Source organism: Schistocerca nitens, chromosome 3 (genome assembly GCF_023898315.1).
Source record: "Schistocerca nitens isolate TAMUIC-IGC-003100 chromosome 3, iqSchNite1.1, whole genome shotgun sequence".
NCBI classification, from domain to species: domain Eukaryota; kingdom Metazoa; phylum Arthropoda; class Insecta; order Orthoptera; family Acrididae; genus Schistocerca; species Schistocerca nitens.
In genome coordinates this window covers 772994158-773010253 of record NC_064616.1, presented here as the reverse complement: position 1 = coordinate 773010253, position 16096 = coordinate 772994158, and the positions used below count along the sequence as shown (strand labels likewise).

The 16096-nt window shown below is 35.2% G+C and overlaps 1 protein-coding gene across 1 annotated transcript in view; it reads right to left on the bottom strand.

The window, feature by feature from the left end:
- Positions 1-16096, bottom strand: part of LOC126248777 (metalloendopeptidase OMA1, mitochondrial-like) — a 108735-nt gene that overhangs the window by 70375 nt on the left and 22264 nt on the right. Inside the window, exon 2 of the mRNA XM_049950146.1 lies at positions 8727-9515. Within this exon, the coding sequence (XP_049806103.1) occupies positions 8727-9153 (427 nt within the window). The 5' untranslated portion in view covers positions 9154-9515. The remainder of the gene's footprint in view (positions 1-8726; positions 9516-16096) is intronic.

Sequence of the window (16096 nt, the reverse complement as noted above, 5' to 3'; positions counted from 1 at the left end):
GTAATTTTGTTCAAAACCAATAAGACCATAGAAGCAATTACCATAACGGCTATCCGTATCACCTCCTATCTCCAAGGATTCCCCCAACGTCTGACAAAAGGACCATCAGAACTGTTGATCATGATTTTGATGAGTCTTAGCTATTTTGTAGAGGGACCTCTCCTGAGTATTTCGCTAGTGGCTTTTCATGTGAAGGCCCCTAGTTTCCAAGAAAATCGATGTGAAAGTTTTATGCATACTTCCTCTACCCTTAACGTTAGTCATGTTTTGACCCAGTGAGTGTAGTGCAATGGCTAAGATTCATGGTTACCACACTGGTGGTATGTGTTTAAACCCTGCTTGCATGTTTTGCCCCCTTATTTCATTGTATAGAATATCATTAAAAAATATATGTCATGCAAAATTACTGAAAAATAGTCATTTTTTGCTGAGGTAATTTGATTAATAAATCAATCATTACAGCAAACTTTTGCCAATGTGTGTTAGGTTTGTGGTTCACATTTAAAATTCTCAATGTTTGGACAGCTCCCAAGAGTTTTCAACAATATACAAAGTATTTGCAGCTGCGGAAGGATCCCAGATATAAACGAAAGTACTCACTCCTCATTTTGACCTTGATTATGTAGCTGATACTAATCAAGCCTGCTACCAGCCTGATCAACTTTCCTGCAGTAACATTAGGTGTCATGTCAACTAAGAGAATATGCAAAAAAAGAAATGCCTAAAGAAGAGTTTAAAATATGCTACCTCAACATTCAGGGTATGGCAGATAAAAACTTAATAGTCAACAAATTTTCAAATGAAAATGTGGTAGATATTCTATGTTTAAGTGAACATTGGTGTAAAGAGGATGAGCTTGGATACAAAGTATTGGACGATTACACATTACTTAGTTGCTATTGCAGAAATCTGCACTTAAGTGGTGGGGTAGCAATATATGCAAAAACACCTCTTGCACCAAATTGTGGCAGGATAGATCTCAATACCCTTTGTGATGAAATGCATTTTGAAATATCAGGTCTAGTAATTGAGAGCCTTAAGCTAATGGTAGTAGTAGTGTACAGGTCACCTAGTGGTGACCTCCATATCTTTCTGCAGAAACTTGAGGAACTCTTAATGTACATATGTATACCAAAATGGAAAAAAATACAATATTGTCAATGGAGGGGATATCAATTCAAGTTTTGATTATGTTAACTGCAAACCTACCAGAGGCTCATCCTATCTACACAACATATTTACAAATATTAAGAGAACTTGTATGTCCACTGATGTAATTAGTTTCCCTTTCTCAGACCATGATGCAGTATATCTTAGTCTTAATAATTTAACTCCAGACTGCACCAAACCAGAATCTAAAATTTTGGTTACTAGACCAGTGAGCAGAGATAGAATGGATAGGTTTAGATATGCCCTCACTTATTTCAGTTGGGACACACATTTTATTAGGCTTCAACACTGTTCAGCTGATATTGTTTTCACCAAGTTTTTCTCCATATTTTTAAGTATATTTGAAAATAAGATCCCTCTGAAAAAATTTACAGTGAATATTAGTAGTAATTACAAGAAAAGGAAAACGAAGAAATGGTACACTCCACAGTTAGGACAACTGAAAAATACTGTTATGCTGTATTCTAGTCTGTACAAAATCAGCATATCAGAACTGTATGCTAAAGGTAAATACACATATAGGAAGGCAATAAATGAAGCAAAGAAACTGCATAACATAGTAAACATTGAAAAATCTAACAATAAATGCAAAAAGGCCTGGAGTGTAATAAACTCCATTGCACACACGTAACACACAGAGGAAATCACCATTACCCCAGAAGAATTTAATAAATATTGTATTCAGTCCAATGAGGAAATTAATAGCTCAATAAACAAACTCCCTGAAAATGCACTTAGTATTATGGACAGCTGCTTTGAAAAGCTTCCCCCAAGCACTTCACTTTCACAGAAGTGAGCCCAAATAATATCCTAAAAATAGTGAAAAATTTCAAACCTTCAGTTACTGTTGATTACTATGATATGTCATGTAGTTTGTTGTAAGATGTTATTGATTGTGTGATTTATCCTTTCACTTTTTGTATTAACAAATGCATAGTTGAAAGTAAGTTCTCCGACATACTAAAAATTTCTAGAGTTGTGCCCATATATAAAAAAGGGGAAAAGAACTGTCCCACTAGTTACGGACCTATATCCATAACACCAGTTTTTTCAAAAATTTTAGAAACAATTATGTATGAGCAAGTTAGTGTCTACTTGGGTAAACTAAATATAATTAGTGATAAACAGTTTGGATTTAGGAAAGATAAATCCACAAATAGATGCAATGGACTTACTCGTAAAATTATTCCTAGATGTGTTCTAGGCTAGGGACTATGTCCAGGCTAAATTTTGTGACCTGAGCAGAGCCTTTGACTGTGTAGAGCATGACACTGTGCTGAATAAGCTACTTTTACTATGGTTTTGATGACAACAGTATAAATATGTTCAGGTCTTTTCTAGAGAACCATCAACAAGTTGTGTGCATTGGTAGGGAGAAATCAAATCTGGTTAATGTTAGGTAGGGAGTGCCTCAAGGGTCGGTGCTTGGACCTTGACTGTTTGTACTAATGATCAATGACCTGCCCTTATTCATAAATTATCACACAATATTGTATGCTGATGACACAACTTTTCTACATAAAAGCTCTGATCTAGGTACACTGAAACACTGACCGAAAATACCCTTGCTCAGTCCTCATTATGGTTCAAAGCTAATGGCTTCTTACTAAATGAAAACAAAACCCAGACACTTTACTTTAGCCTCAAAGAGATTCCTAACTACCAAGGATTAGAAAGTGTTAAATTTTTAGGTGTTACTATTGACAATAAATTGACATAGGAACCACACATTAAAAATATATTGGTTAGGCTTTCAAGAGTTATTTATCTAATTAGAAATTTAAAAAGACATGTTCCCAATGACTATGTGAGATCAGCATATTTTGCCTTCTTCCAAAGCATCATCTCTTATGGAATCTTACGGTCGGGTAGTAGCTGTCATGTAAATGACATTTTACTTTTACAGAAGAAAGTAATAAGAACAATAATGGATTCTGATAAAACAGAACATTGTAAACCTCTGTTTATTAAATTGCAGTGTCTTACAGTAGTAAACTTATTCATCTACAATGTTTTACTGTACATTAGAAACAATGTCTCTAATTTTGTGTTGAGAAGTGATATTCATAGCCATAATATTAGAAACAGAACATCTGTAGACGTGCCATATCATAGATTATCAAAAACGCAGAACTCCTACCTAGTTCTTGGACTAAGGATGTTTAATAGACGAAGAGTGCTGACTTTCAAGAACCGCCTGTAAATATTTTTAAGGCTAAATTATATAAGCTACTGGTGAACAATCCGTTTTACATCACTGATGAATTTTTTGAAGATGAAAATACTGTATTCTAATGTGTACCTATTTTATGTAAACCAATTTACATCAATATAGTAGTATATGTAGAAATATATGTTCTTGACTTTGTCTATTGCTGTAATCGGCCAAATGACAATCAAATTTTTATTATCATTATTATAATCAACACATAATAGATCCCTTGTGGAACAATGGGTGAAAACTGATTTGAGCTTAGTCATCCCATACAGTATAGTATAGCTTCATCAGGAAAGATATGCCCTTACCTTTTCTGATGTATGCAAAAACCATTTAGGAAATTTAGTCAGACTGTTCAACTAAAAGTTGACGAATTGACTCATAAATTAAAAAAATATGGAAGTTCATTAAAACGCAGCACAAAGAGTTTTTAAAACCTTTCATTCTTCCATACGTGGGACAAGAAATATCTGTTTCCTTACTGATTGGTGGGGAATGCAGATTGATCAGACATTTTACGATAAATCTTTGTACATGAAAGAAAAGCATGCAACTGTACCATAAAAATTATCCCAGCCAAACATACTCCTTTTTGCCACACCTGTGATATTTATTTCTACATGCAAGTTAAAATTTTTGTGACAAAATTCAAAATGCACCTGAAGTGCCATTTCAAGGGAAGATGCCATAAAAATAAATTCTTTAATTCTGCACCAAGGTAGTGCACATGCTTTCACAGAAATACTCAAATAAGAGTGGTCCACATCAAAGTTGATCAGAAAGAACAATCTTTCTGTATTTAAATGAAATGTGATTCCTGAAAAATCCATGTACTCAAAGCAGTAGCTTTCATCAAATGTATGTGGTGCTCTACACATTTCTTCTACATCAAATACGGCCCGGAATTATGTTCTAGCATTCTGGCATAGCAAGGGATGCAAGTGATACCAAGCAAGATTACCCTGTAATCTTTTCTGTAACAAATTGCATACACATCAAAAAATGTTTGCTGACTGATTTATTAATGAAATTTCTATGGCAAAATGACTATTTTTCAATAACCTGCATAACACACATTATTTAATGACATATTGTTCAACAGAAAACAAAAGCACACAAGTGGGATTTGAACACGTACTGTCAGTGTGGCACCCATGAAATTTAGATGTTGCACTATGGTCACCTGGTTAAAAAAATACGAAAGTTACAAGTATAGAAAGTACACATAAAACTTATACATCAATTTTTGCACACGAAGAGCCCCTGAACAGGTACTCCAGGCAGGTGTCTCTACAACATACTTATGATTCATTAAAATCTAAAATTAACGAATCTGATTCTACCCCTATAAGTGCTTGAACAGTTTTTTTGGACATAGCGAAGATTTGTACTCTTCCAGTGTCTGATCAGTGTCTCTTCAAACATCAGTCCATTAAACAAATTATTTTTAAGGAAAGTTAACTTTTAGAAGAAAAATGATACTTCATTCTGCAATGATAAAACTTACTAGCAAAATAAAACTGTGATTCAGACTGGGATTTGAACCCTATTCACTATTTTCATGGTGACAAATGTTCTGCCAACTGCGTCATCAGAAAAAATTCAAAGCCTGTATCCAAGTTTCAGTTCGTCAGTGCTTCTCCTCTACTTTTCCTGATTCTCTACCTTTTTCAAATAGCAGTTCTGGCAGAAAGGGCACTGCAGAAAATTTTCTACTTCCAGAAATTTTGATAATATTCTGGATATTTAACTATGAAACTACCTGACAGTTTAATTTCTCGAAATATTCTTATCCCTGACTTTCAATCTTAATAACACATCACTTGTGTCAGTCGATCGCACTGGAACTTATCTCCAAATGAAAAATCATTTCACTATTCTCTTGCCAATGATAGTCATAGAAGAAACCACACTCAATTAGACCTCTGGAAGAGAAACTGCAACAAACAGCCAGTGTTTTTTAATGTAACACTCACTTGACTACTGAACATGGATTGAGTTACCTTCAATTTAGCAACTGAATTTCATTATGTGGCACAATTAAACTTGCAAACTGTATATATCCATTAAAAATGATGTGTATATATCTAGCACAAAACTAATTATCTTTTATTATTGTGTTTTAAGACTTGGTGTGCTTCTGTAATGTCTCGTGCACACTTAGCGATACAAAAGATCAAACATCAGGAAATAATCACTCTCTTTCATATATATATATATATATATATATATATATATATATATATATATATATATATATATATATATATGATAAGTGGATATGAGCAAACAGAATTTGATTTTATTTGATTCTCATTCACATATCCCACATACTCTGTTCTGGTGACATCCTTTGTGCGAGCAGCACACAGTGCATGCATTTTCACAATATGTTATTTTTAAACACAAGCTACCTTTATTTCTAAATTTAATATGCATCAGAGATAGTGCAGTTAGAACAGAAAATAAAGTAGCCAGTTCAAAAATATAGATGTCACATGTGCTTGTGGGATCCAAGAGATCCACAGCACAAAGTGTAGAACAAACAAAACTTTCAAAAAGACTGGCAGGAAATGTATGTTGTAGAACTCAGCATTTCAAAAAGGCAAGGTAAAGAAAAAGATAAATTACTTGTTTCCTTCAGCTGGGAGCATAATTATGAGTGCAGAGCTCTGGAATATTAGAAATCCAAAACCAAAATTAAGAATAATGAAAGACTCTGAATTGGGGCACAAGTGCTTGCCTCCTTTCTTCAGTTGATGATGTTCTTTGATAGTTGTGATCTGCTTTGCAACTATCCCCTCACGTTCTGGAATAAGGATAAGTAAGGATGACGCTGCAATTCAGTGAGAAGTGCAGTACTCCCAACTGTTCCAAGATTGCACAAAAATTTGGATTCTTTTCCTGTGGAATTCTGTTTGCTGATCACCAACAGCACTCTTGTCAAACAAAATAACACTAGTTGAATCTCACAGTTTTGTATTGGAACTATGACGACTCTTGCAACCAATGAAACGTATGTGCTGATGATTTCAGCACCAAAGAAGTGATAATACAGTGTTCAAAGCTCTGCACTGTGAGCATAACTTTATCAGTGATGAGATACTTTGTTTCAAAAGGTTTATGCCTGAAATTGACTCACAACAGAGCACACATATGCCAATTTGCATCAGTTAAAGAGTATTCCCTCAGGCAGAAACAATAGCTACATGCAAATAAACAGTATTTGGTTACATTTTGTGTGTATTCACAGGTACTGGCTCATTTTTGATGGTTTGTAATCTTTCAGTAAATCATAAAGCTTACCTCAGTGTAAATAGCCCAGATTAAATTCCCCCAAAGTGATAAATACTTTTGTTATTGAACAAGAGTTGCATATTGATGGAGGGGTTAGAGGAGAATTTAATGTTAAAATAGAAGACTATGGCTATCAAAGGTGCTTGCAGAATCCAAGAGATCCACAGCACACATTGCACTGGTAGGGAATTTCCAAAGCACTCAAAGTTGCATCTGGAAATGTGAGGAAAAAAATAAATTCAATGTTTGCTTCTTTCTCATGGGAATGGAGTAAAGAGGGCATAAATAAGGAAATGGGTTCAATGAGGAATTGTACTGAAAGAACTGTCATAACTGTCTCCAGAGGCTAGGAACCTGAGAACAGGTTCTTCAGCTGATATTACTCACCAACAGCATGCACATCATATGAAATAATCCTATGTAAATATTACAGTTCACAATTATGAGTATAACAAACATGGCACTAAATGAAATTCCAGGGCCAGTTCCATTGGTGGGAAATGAAAAAGGAGCAATATTAAGAGTTTGCATCCTTTGACACTTGCTCTCTCCTATCCTCTTTCATTTTCTCAAATGAAAACATCTGTTTACAGATACAAACAAATGGTAGTGAACAGTCAGTTTTTATGTGAATATCTGTTTACTTGTGTTTACTCTCATTTGCGCTGGTGTAAATGACACTTGTGATTAGAGAATATAGTCCATTTGGCGACAGACTGCACATGACAGATGAAGTAAAGTTGGTATGGTTGCTTCATTGATCTGCTATGACCAACCATACAACACAATTTTGTTTACATTTCTATGGTTATGTCTCAGTTTTGCCACAGTTCTAAAAGCTGGAAACAGAACTGCTAGGAACCAGAGATTTTCTTTTGCCAAATAGACTACAGCAATGAACTAGGATGGACTGAAGTCGATTACTCATGGTAAAATTTTTAGTGTGATAATGGGAATTTGTAGAACTGTGAATTGCAGACATCATAATTAACCTGAATAGGAGATTCAATTTAGAAAAAAGCAATGTAACTGGCCATAGTTGTACTTAAACCCAACAGAAGTTGAACCAGTGCCCCTGCCAACTGTTGAATCATCACGTCATATCCAAGACCACCTGTCAGAACACCAGGCAACCACTCAAAGGCCAATTCCATTATGCTTTCTGAAGATAAGGCATAAGATTCAAAACGTCTCATCCAAAGTCATGAAATAATAATGCTACAACGCAAGAATACCAAAAAATGTACAACTTCCTCCACTTCAATTATTCTTTTAGTGTACAAAATTTTCACTGAGGTCTTAATTTCATACAGTACTGTTACTGCAAACAATTCATCCATTATTGAGAAAGCTCTCCTCCTCCTCCTCCTCCCCCCTAAAAGAAAACCCTGATGATCCTTTCTCCTATCAGCATCACTAACTTTCCAGAAGTGCCCAACACCACAACTATCAGTTAATTTTCTATACATACTCACACCTCTCCTTCAGATCACTTCTGACCAATCTCCACATTCTGCAAACTTCATAACAAAGTTTCAGCGATTCAGTCAGTAACTTACTTAGTGTCACAATATTATATTATCACATTCTCTGTATTTATGATTACTTCCTTGACACAGAGCATTCCTCTCTATACCTCTCACCATATCCTTCCTATTCACACTCCTACTTATCCTATCATCATCATCATCATCATCCTTGTACTTTCCCCGAGTTTATAACTTTAATAGTACTGATTCTACTGCTTTACCTATTACTTGTAAACATCTAATGTGAATGTATTTTTAATCAATAAATGAAACAAACACATATTTATGATCCTGAAGGGAAAATTTTCCCCTGAGGTTCTGATAACTTTCTTTGTCATTATGCAATAAATACACATTTATGTTTAATAGATTCTTGAATGCTACCTGCTTCAATAATCTATTTCCAAATAACACTGACAGATATCTGATGCTGAATGTACCATGAAAGTTTCTCAAAAATCTTACTTTATCATAATAAGTAATAATGTAATGTCTTCTTTTGAAGTACTTACCAAGAAGGAGGTATCTATGGCTTCGAAATGCTTCTAACATGAACAGTCTTTTATCAGCAGGTAATTTCTTCCACCACATACGTAATGAGCGGCCAAACAAAATAGCCGCAAATTTAGACAGGGGCCTCAAAAATAACAACAGCGCTGGAGGCAATGCACACTTTGGAGATGATGTATGTAAATATCGGTTGCCTGCATTGTTCACAGAGAAATGTACAAATGTTTGTCTTTGAGGCCTCACTTGTGGACATAAAACACCACCATTCCTCAGAACTGGGTAATACTGTCTGATATAATGCTGACTAGTATTATACTTTCTGTAATAGCATTGCCATGACACATTTCCCAGTCTATTATGTGGAACTAGGCTGTTGCATGGGTACATTGATTTTATCAGAGACTTAAAACCTACAGCTAATATTTCCATTTTACAATATACATGCCAAAACAAAGTTTATTCATTGAGCATTTAAAATTTATGTCACTGAAAGACACCAATGTACAACCATAATATCTGTGCAAGTAAGGAATAACAACTCATCCAAAGACAACTGTGTACATACACACAAAAGGTGGTTGACAAGAAACGAGTCAACCAAAGGCCACAAAGTACATCACTAGCAGGAATCCCAAACACTTATAACGCATCATTAAGCCTACTGCACTGCTTATCTTCAAGGCAAGCATTAGAACTCTTTGTCTGAAGAAAATCCTAATAAATGTCAACCATGTAGGAGATATTCTTTTTAACTCCAACTCATGAGCGGCTTCTTCATTCATTTCTTGTAACTGCAACAAAAGAATACCAAATGTGAGACCAGTAAGTAAATGTGAGCTAAAGACGAGAAAAAAAGACAATATACATTTAAAAAATCTGAGTAAATTTAGTCTCACTTTTTGTACATCCTAGTGATGCAATCAGCTGTCATGCAAATATTAATTCATTTTTTCATAATTTTCTCCACATTTGGCAGAGATAATGTGTTGGGTGCATAGCCAACAACATTCAACAGGACTTCGCCTTTATGAGTACTATATCTTTGCAATCTTTACATTCATCTTAGGACATTTTTATGGTGTTTGTGAGGTTGGTTTGGAATATTGGTCTAAAGAAACGCCTTGTATGTTCATATGGGTGTGACCTAACTATCAAATTTGTTTACCTCTTTTTCTATACATGACTGTAATGGCTGTACTGAGAGCATTTCAAAATCAGGTACCAAACTTCACATGTGAATACACTGTCACTTTCATCCACATGACACACTCAGTAATGGCTTAAAAAGTGATACTAAATTTGGAACAAAGAAATTTTATAAATAATAAATAAAACTTAGGTGGAAAAATATTGCATTTTTTATAAATTTATGGCTGTGGTGCCCACTAAGAAGAAGAAGAAGAAGAAGAAGAAGAAGTAGTAGTAGTAGTAGTACAATGCAAGGTAAGTCTAGCTGTGAATTTTCCTCCCCTCTTTACAAGAGCAAGGTTAAATTTTGGATAGTGGAGGTTATTTTTTTAAGTTTTATACGACAACACTGATATTATCTTCCAACTGTGGTTGATGCTTCATGATAAACTTCATAAGAGCTAAAAGTATTGTGATGCTACTGTTAGTTTGCCATGTTTTTCAAACAGTTGCCTATATAACGGATGAAGACAAACACCAGATATTATCCTCACAGCATGTTTTTGTGTAATGTATAATTTTTTACTAAGTCTGGGATTGCATCCAAAAATTTTTCACATGCCAGTGGACCAAGTATGCCAACTAAGCCAAGTTTCTAATACTTTCATCAGCACATTCAGCAATAAGACACAGAAGAAAATTTTTAACTTTCCTTGTAAGAATGTTGTTAGTGGTCAACATATGTACACAGAATATAACCAACTTCAGCAACAGGAAAGAAAGGAGAAGGGAACAAGTAAAGACATAAATGCAGGCCATTAAAACTGAAACATGATGAGGACATGCAACAAACGCCAAACTGATATAAAGTCTACCAAATGCTTGGGTACACAAATGATTAGCATTTCAGCACAACTGCACATAGCAGAGAAGAGTATAGCCATCTACATTTTGTATATAAGGAACTATTACGTAGTGGGCTTCTCATTCAAAAATCCCATTTGAACATTAAATGTTTGTGAGAAGGTTGTGTGATGCCTCATGTAAGAAGGAGAAACATTTAATAGCATGTGTCGGAATTTGACAGTGGCAGGTCATGAGCTTTCAAGACTGTGGTTTGTTGCTTCGTGATATTGCTGCTCACATTGGCTGGGATCCCACGACTGTCAGGCAAATACAGAATCAATGAGGTTAAGAGGGCCAAATTCAACACCACACAGAATTTCAACATCTCTGTGCATACAGTCCTGAGAAGTCAGGCATAATATCACTCAGCTATGCAGGATTATACAGTCACATTATGTACTTTCAGTCAAGAAATGCACTTGTTTCCAACAATACCAGTATCCAGATGGACAATGCAACAATATCTGGAGCACCATGGAGACGTGGATATTACGCTATGGATATGCTTATTTTGCCTGAATGGAAGCATGCATAATATGCCTGAATACTTGCACTTTGGTTTAGCACACAAAGAGCATAACATGCTTTCAAAAGCGTTTTTCCACATTCTTCCACATGACATTTCTATTTTAAATTGTCTTGTACCCAGAGCCTTAGAACTTTAGTTTCAGTAACTGATTTCAGTAATGTGTTGTAAAGATATGGTACTGTATCAAATTCTTGTACAAGTGGAGAAGAGTGGAAATTCATTAAGACAGTTTTTTCTTTTAAATTTTTTTGGAAGGTGACTGTCAAAAGCTGTCAAGTAATGTATAAAATGCATGTTTGACCATCAGCTGCTTTTATTTTAAACCCAAATATCAACAGGTTTCAGTCCCAGACCATCTCCTCAGATTTGGGTTAAAACAGTTTAATCCACAACGTCACATCTGTCATTACTTAAATAATGGCCATTTCTCATGTGCAGAGCATGTCATGAATTCCAGTATACAACACAGGACTTTTAGAAGCAAACATACTAATATCAAGCATAAACAGAGCAGTACTGAAGAAAAGATCAGAAGTATAATTATAACAACTGTACAAAATATTTTGTACAATTGTAATACTTATACTTCTGATCTTCTCTTCAGTACTGCTCTGTTCATGCTTGTTATTACTGTGCCTGCTTCTAAAAGTCCTGTGTAGTATACTGAAATTCATGACATGCTCTACAGATGAGACGCGGCCATTATTTAAGTAATGACAGATGTGATTGGCTTAAACTGTCTTAATCCTAATCCATGAAGACGGTCTGTGACTGAAACCGGTCAATGTTTGAGGTTAAAATAAAAGCAGCTCATTGTCAAACATGCATTTTATTTATTATTCTTATATTTTCGAAACAAGCTAGCAACTAGAGACATTGAAGTATCCATTCACATTTTCACAGAGATTTTGTCAGCATCTATTATTAAAATGCTGGTGTCATCAGCAAATAAGATTTATTTTTTCACTTCAATAAAGCCATTTAAATCATCAGCGTAAAGGAGGAACAATAGAGGTCTTAGGACAGAGCCTGGTGGCACTCAAGTTTTTATTGATGATTTACTGGATAGATGTGTTGTTATTGTTGATGTAAAGACATTTTCCTCTTAAAACCACCATTTGCTGCCTGTCTTCTAGATAAGAAATTATCCATTGATTTGGGATCCCCCTGACATCTTTTTCGGCTAATATGTGAATAAGGAAGTCATGGTCAACTATGTCAAACACTTTTGAGAGACCTAGAAAAATGCCAGCAGCATTGTCTGTCATCCAGTGCTTTAAAAAGAGCTTCTAAATGAACGACTGAAACAACTCACTAACGGTTGCCAACAATGACAAAGGTTTCTACATTCTTAATGGAAAGTAAACAAATTTACTTTTATAATAATTTTGCAATTTTATAAGGGGGACTATGCTCCAGACTGAACGCTGAAAGGCATAATCAGTCTTAAATGATGATGATGATTATGATGATGATGATGATGATGATGATGAATATTTGCTTCTCTGGATGTTCTGGAAAACAACTGCAGATACACCAGACCAATAACAACAAAATAAATGGAAATCGTGCTTTACTTTAACCTTGTACAGTTTTGCAATGGCTTCATATCAGCAAAGGTGCTAAATTTCAGACAAAATCTTTATTAGCTGTAACTCCGTAACTAACCATTTGCATACCTGTGTTTATATGAACTTTTTTCTTTACTTTTACTTGTAGAATAACATATTAAAATATTTGCATATCTTCATGAATTACCCTGAATACATTAGTAGTTTCATTACATAATCGCAGAACTTTTTAAATACATAATCTGACAGACCATTATGCCCACATGATTATTTGTTTTTGAGTGACATTATTTGCTTCATCTCTATCTCTGTGACTGCTTGAAGGAACACAGACTTAATGCTAGCATTTAAATAATGTGGTAGGCACACAGATCTGTCTTCATACTGATTTTGGATTAACTGATTTGCTATATTAGTAAAATACACAAACTTATCAGCTACCTCTTTTGGATCTGAAAATCCATTATTCTCAATTTGCAAAGAGATGTTCTTTGATGATGACCATTCTGTACCAGTTTCTGCTCTAATAACCTTCAAGACAGCTTTTGTTTTATTTTTTGCAGTTGAAATGTAGTTATTATTTTGTCACTTGCCTTCTTTTATCACCTTGTTGAATATTTGGATATATTTCTTTACATAATTTCTAATGTCTGGAGTAGTGTCATTGTGTGTGATGAAAGAGTGGAGAATTTTTTTTACATTTCTGCTGGAAGCTATAATACCTTTTGTTATCCAACATTTGTTTTAACCACCTTCATCTTCTTTTTGTTCACTGGAAATCCTACATGAAAATAACGCAGATACACATTGTGGAAACTGTTGAATATGCTATCTACTTCAGTTTTGATTCATTAAATTTATTAAGCATTGTCACTATGACGACATGATCACTAATCCCCGTCTCTACATTGATGCTGTCAATAGGATCAGATGTGTTTGTAGCTATACAGTCTAAAATATTTCCATTTTATGTGGGTTGTTGAACTAAAGTTCTCAAGGCAGCATTCAGAAAATCTCTTCAGAACTACTTCACAAGACTGTCTGTATACAACATCTGCACTAAATCCCAAGACGTCTCAGTCTATACTCATTAGGGAAAAGTCGCCTACAACTAATATTAGGAAATCAGAGTAGTCCTGTGCTGTTCAACAGACACAATATTTTTATCAGTTGCAATGAACATAGCATAGCTGGTTATTTGGGCAGGTATTACATTGGATGTCTTAAGACTGGTGCCTGTGCCCTACATTTATGATTTCCATTATTTTACCTTTTAACAAGATAATGCAAGACTGTCAGTGCTGTCCTGACCTACCACATCAAAGAGCGTGTTCCATCCATTGCCCTGGTCAGCATGTTCCCCAGATATATCATCCACTGAAAAAGTTTGGTTATGGGATGCTAGGTGACTGATGTGTCACCACTCACCAGCCACTAAGATTGATGAGCTCCGGTACAGAGTTGAAGCAACATGGAATTATGTACCCGCATCTGTTATCCAAGTCCAGCGTCACCCAATACCCAGCCTGGTTACAGCTGTTGTTGCAGTCACAGGTGGCTGCTCTGTGTACTTATTTTCACACCTTGTTTACTTCAAAGTTACTTACAAATTTAATCACGTATTCCTCCCACTATGCTATATACTCACAATAAGTAGAATTCCATCATTCCCACCATTCATTAGCCCTACTGGTTACAGCCGTGGTGTGAAATGGTAAGGAGAAGAGACAAAAGAAGAAATGATAGGAAAGGGAGTAGTATGTAACAAGCAGGTAGGACAAAGAGAGGGACTTAATAGGCACTACAAAAAGGAACCAGTTCAGTTGTAGTCAATGATGGGAGCCACATGCTACAGGACCTGGCCTTGTGGAAATTATGAAAAACCACTAAGTAGCAATAAAGACATCTCTTGGAGTGTGTAATAAAAATATCCTGATTCCCACCTCTACATGCAGTCTAAGCCTGATCATGTATCCATCTTAAGTAATTATGAGCAGTATAGGTTTCTATTGGCCATTACATCTGCAACACTCTTCATTTTTAAACGGTAGCTATGAAAATGCAAATAAGGGGATTACAGACACTGGGAGCTAGTTATTTACAGAAAGCCAAAGTGTGGGTTTGTTGCAGTGTGGCAAGTGCTCTTTCAGTCTGACACACCCACTATTCACAATTACATTCATACATTCAAATTTTTTCAACAGCTGCACAACTGTCATATCACATACCACAAAAAAGGATGTGGTATTTTTCATTGTGATGTGTTAGTACACACACTACAAGCAGCCAGTAGTACACTGTCGAGTTCTTCAGTGTAGTGCAGTAGTGGAAGACTTGTTGATTCTTCAGAATAATTATTTTCAAGTTCAGCAGTCTCCTCTGATGAAACTGTAAAGTGTCAATGGAAGCTGCAGATATTCCATCACACTTCCACTTCACTATAAAATTAGAACAACAGTTTGGATAAGTACAGGAGTGTTGCAGTGCATAGAACCAGCTAACCTGTTGTTGTGGAAATAGAATGACAAAGTCTCTGAGGACCCATGGAAAAGACCATTCTTCTTCTCCCACACTGACCTCCTGTGACTACATGTGTTATTCCTTTCCAGTGGTTTCTACACATCACATTACCCAACAGAATGACTTTTTTTACCTTGCTTCTGCAACAGGATATGGATGTTTTAAATGTTGTGAATAATGTATTTTTTGGCTGCATGCAATGAACTTTCTGAATGGCTATTAACAATCAAAGTAAATGGCAAGATACAAACTTTTCAAATGAATATTTATTTTTAAACATGGAATTTGTGAACACACATTCTTATCAGTTGCTCCATTATTTTATTTGGGTGCACCATAGACAATGTGGCCAAGGATGTTAGCACAGTCAAAAGCCATAACCTAAATGACCATGTACTTCTGATTTCTGATCCACATAACTGACAGTTCCTATACATGCTGTAATAAAATAACTTGCACACAAAACCTGAGAATGAGAGTGCTTAAAATGTGTTTGTAGATATCTGTTATTAACAAGTAATTATGGTTTATTCAAATAAAAGTATGTTACTATCCATACATACCATTTCAGTAATTTATTTAAAAAAGGTCTCCACTGAATATCCAATTTCTAATTTTAAAGAGAGTTTTATCTAACGCTGTGGTGATCATTCCAGCATTATTTTACTTACACTTTAAACTGTGTGTAATACACCATAACATGACTTGGGGAATATAT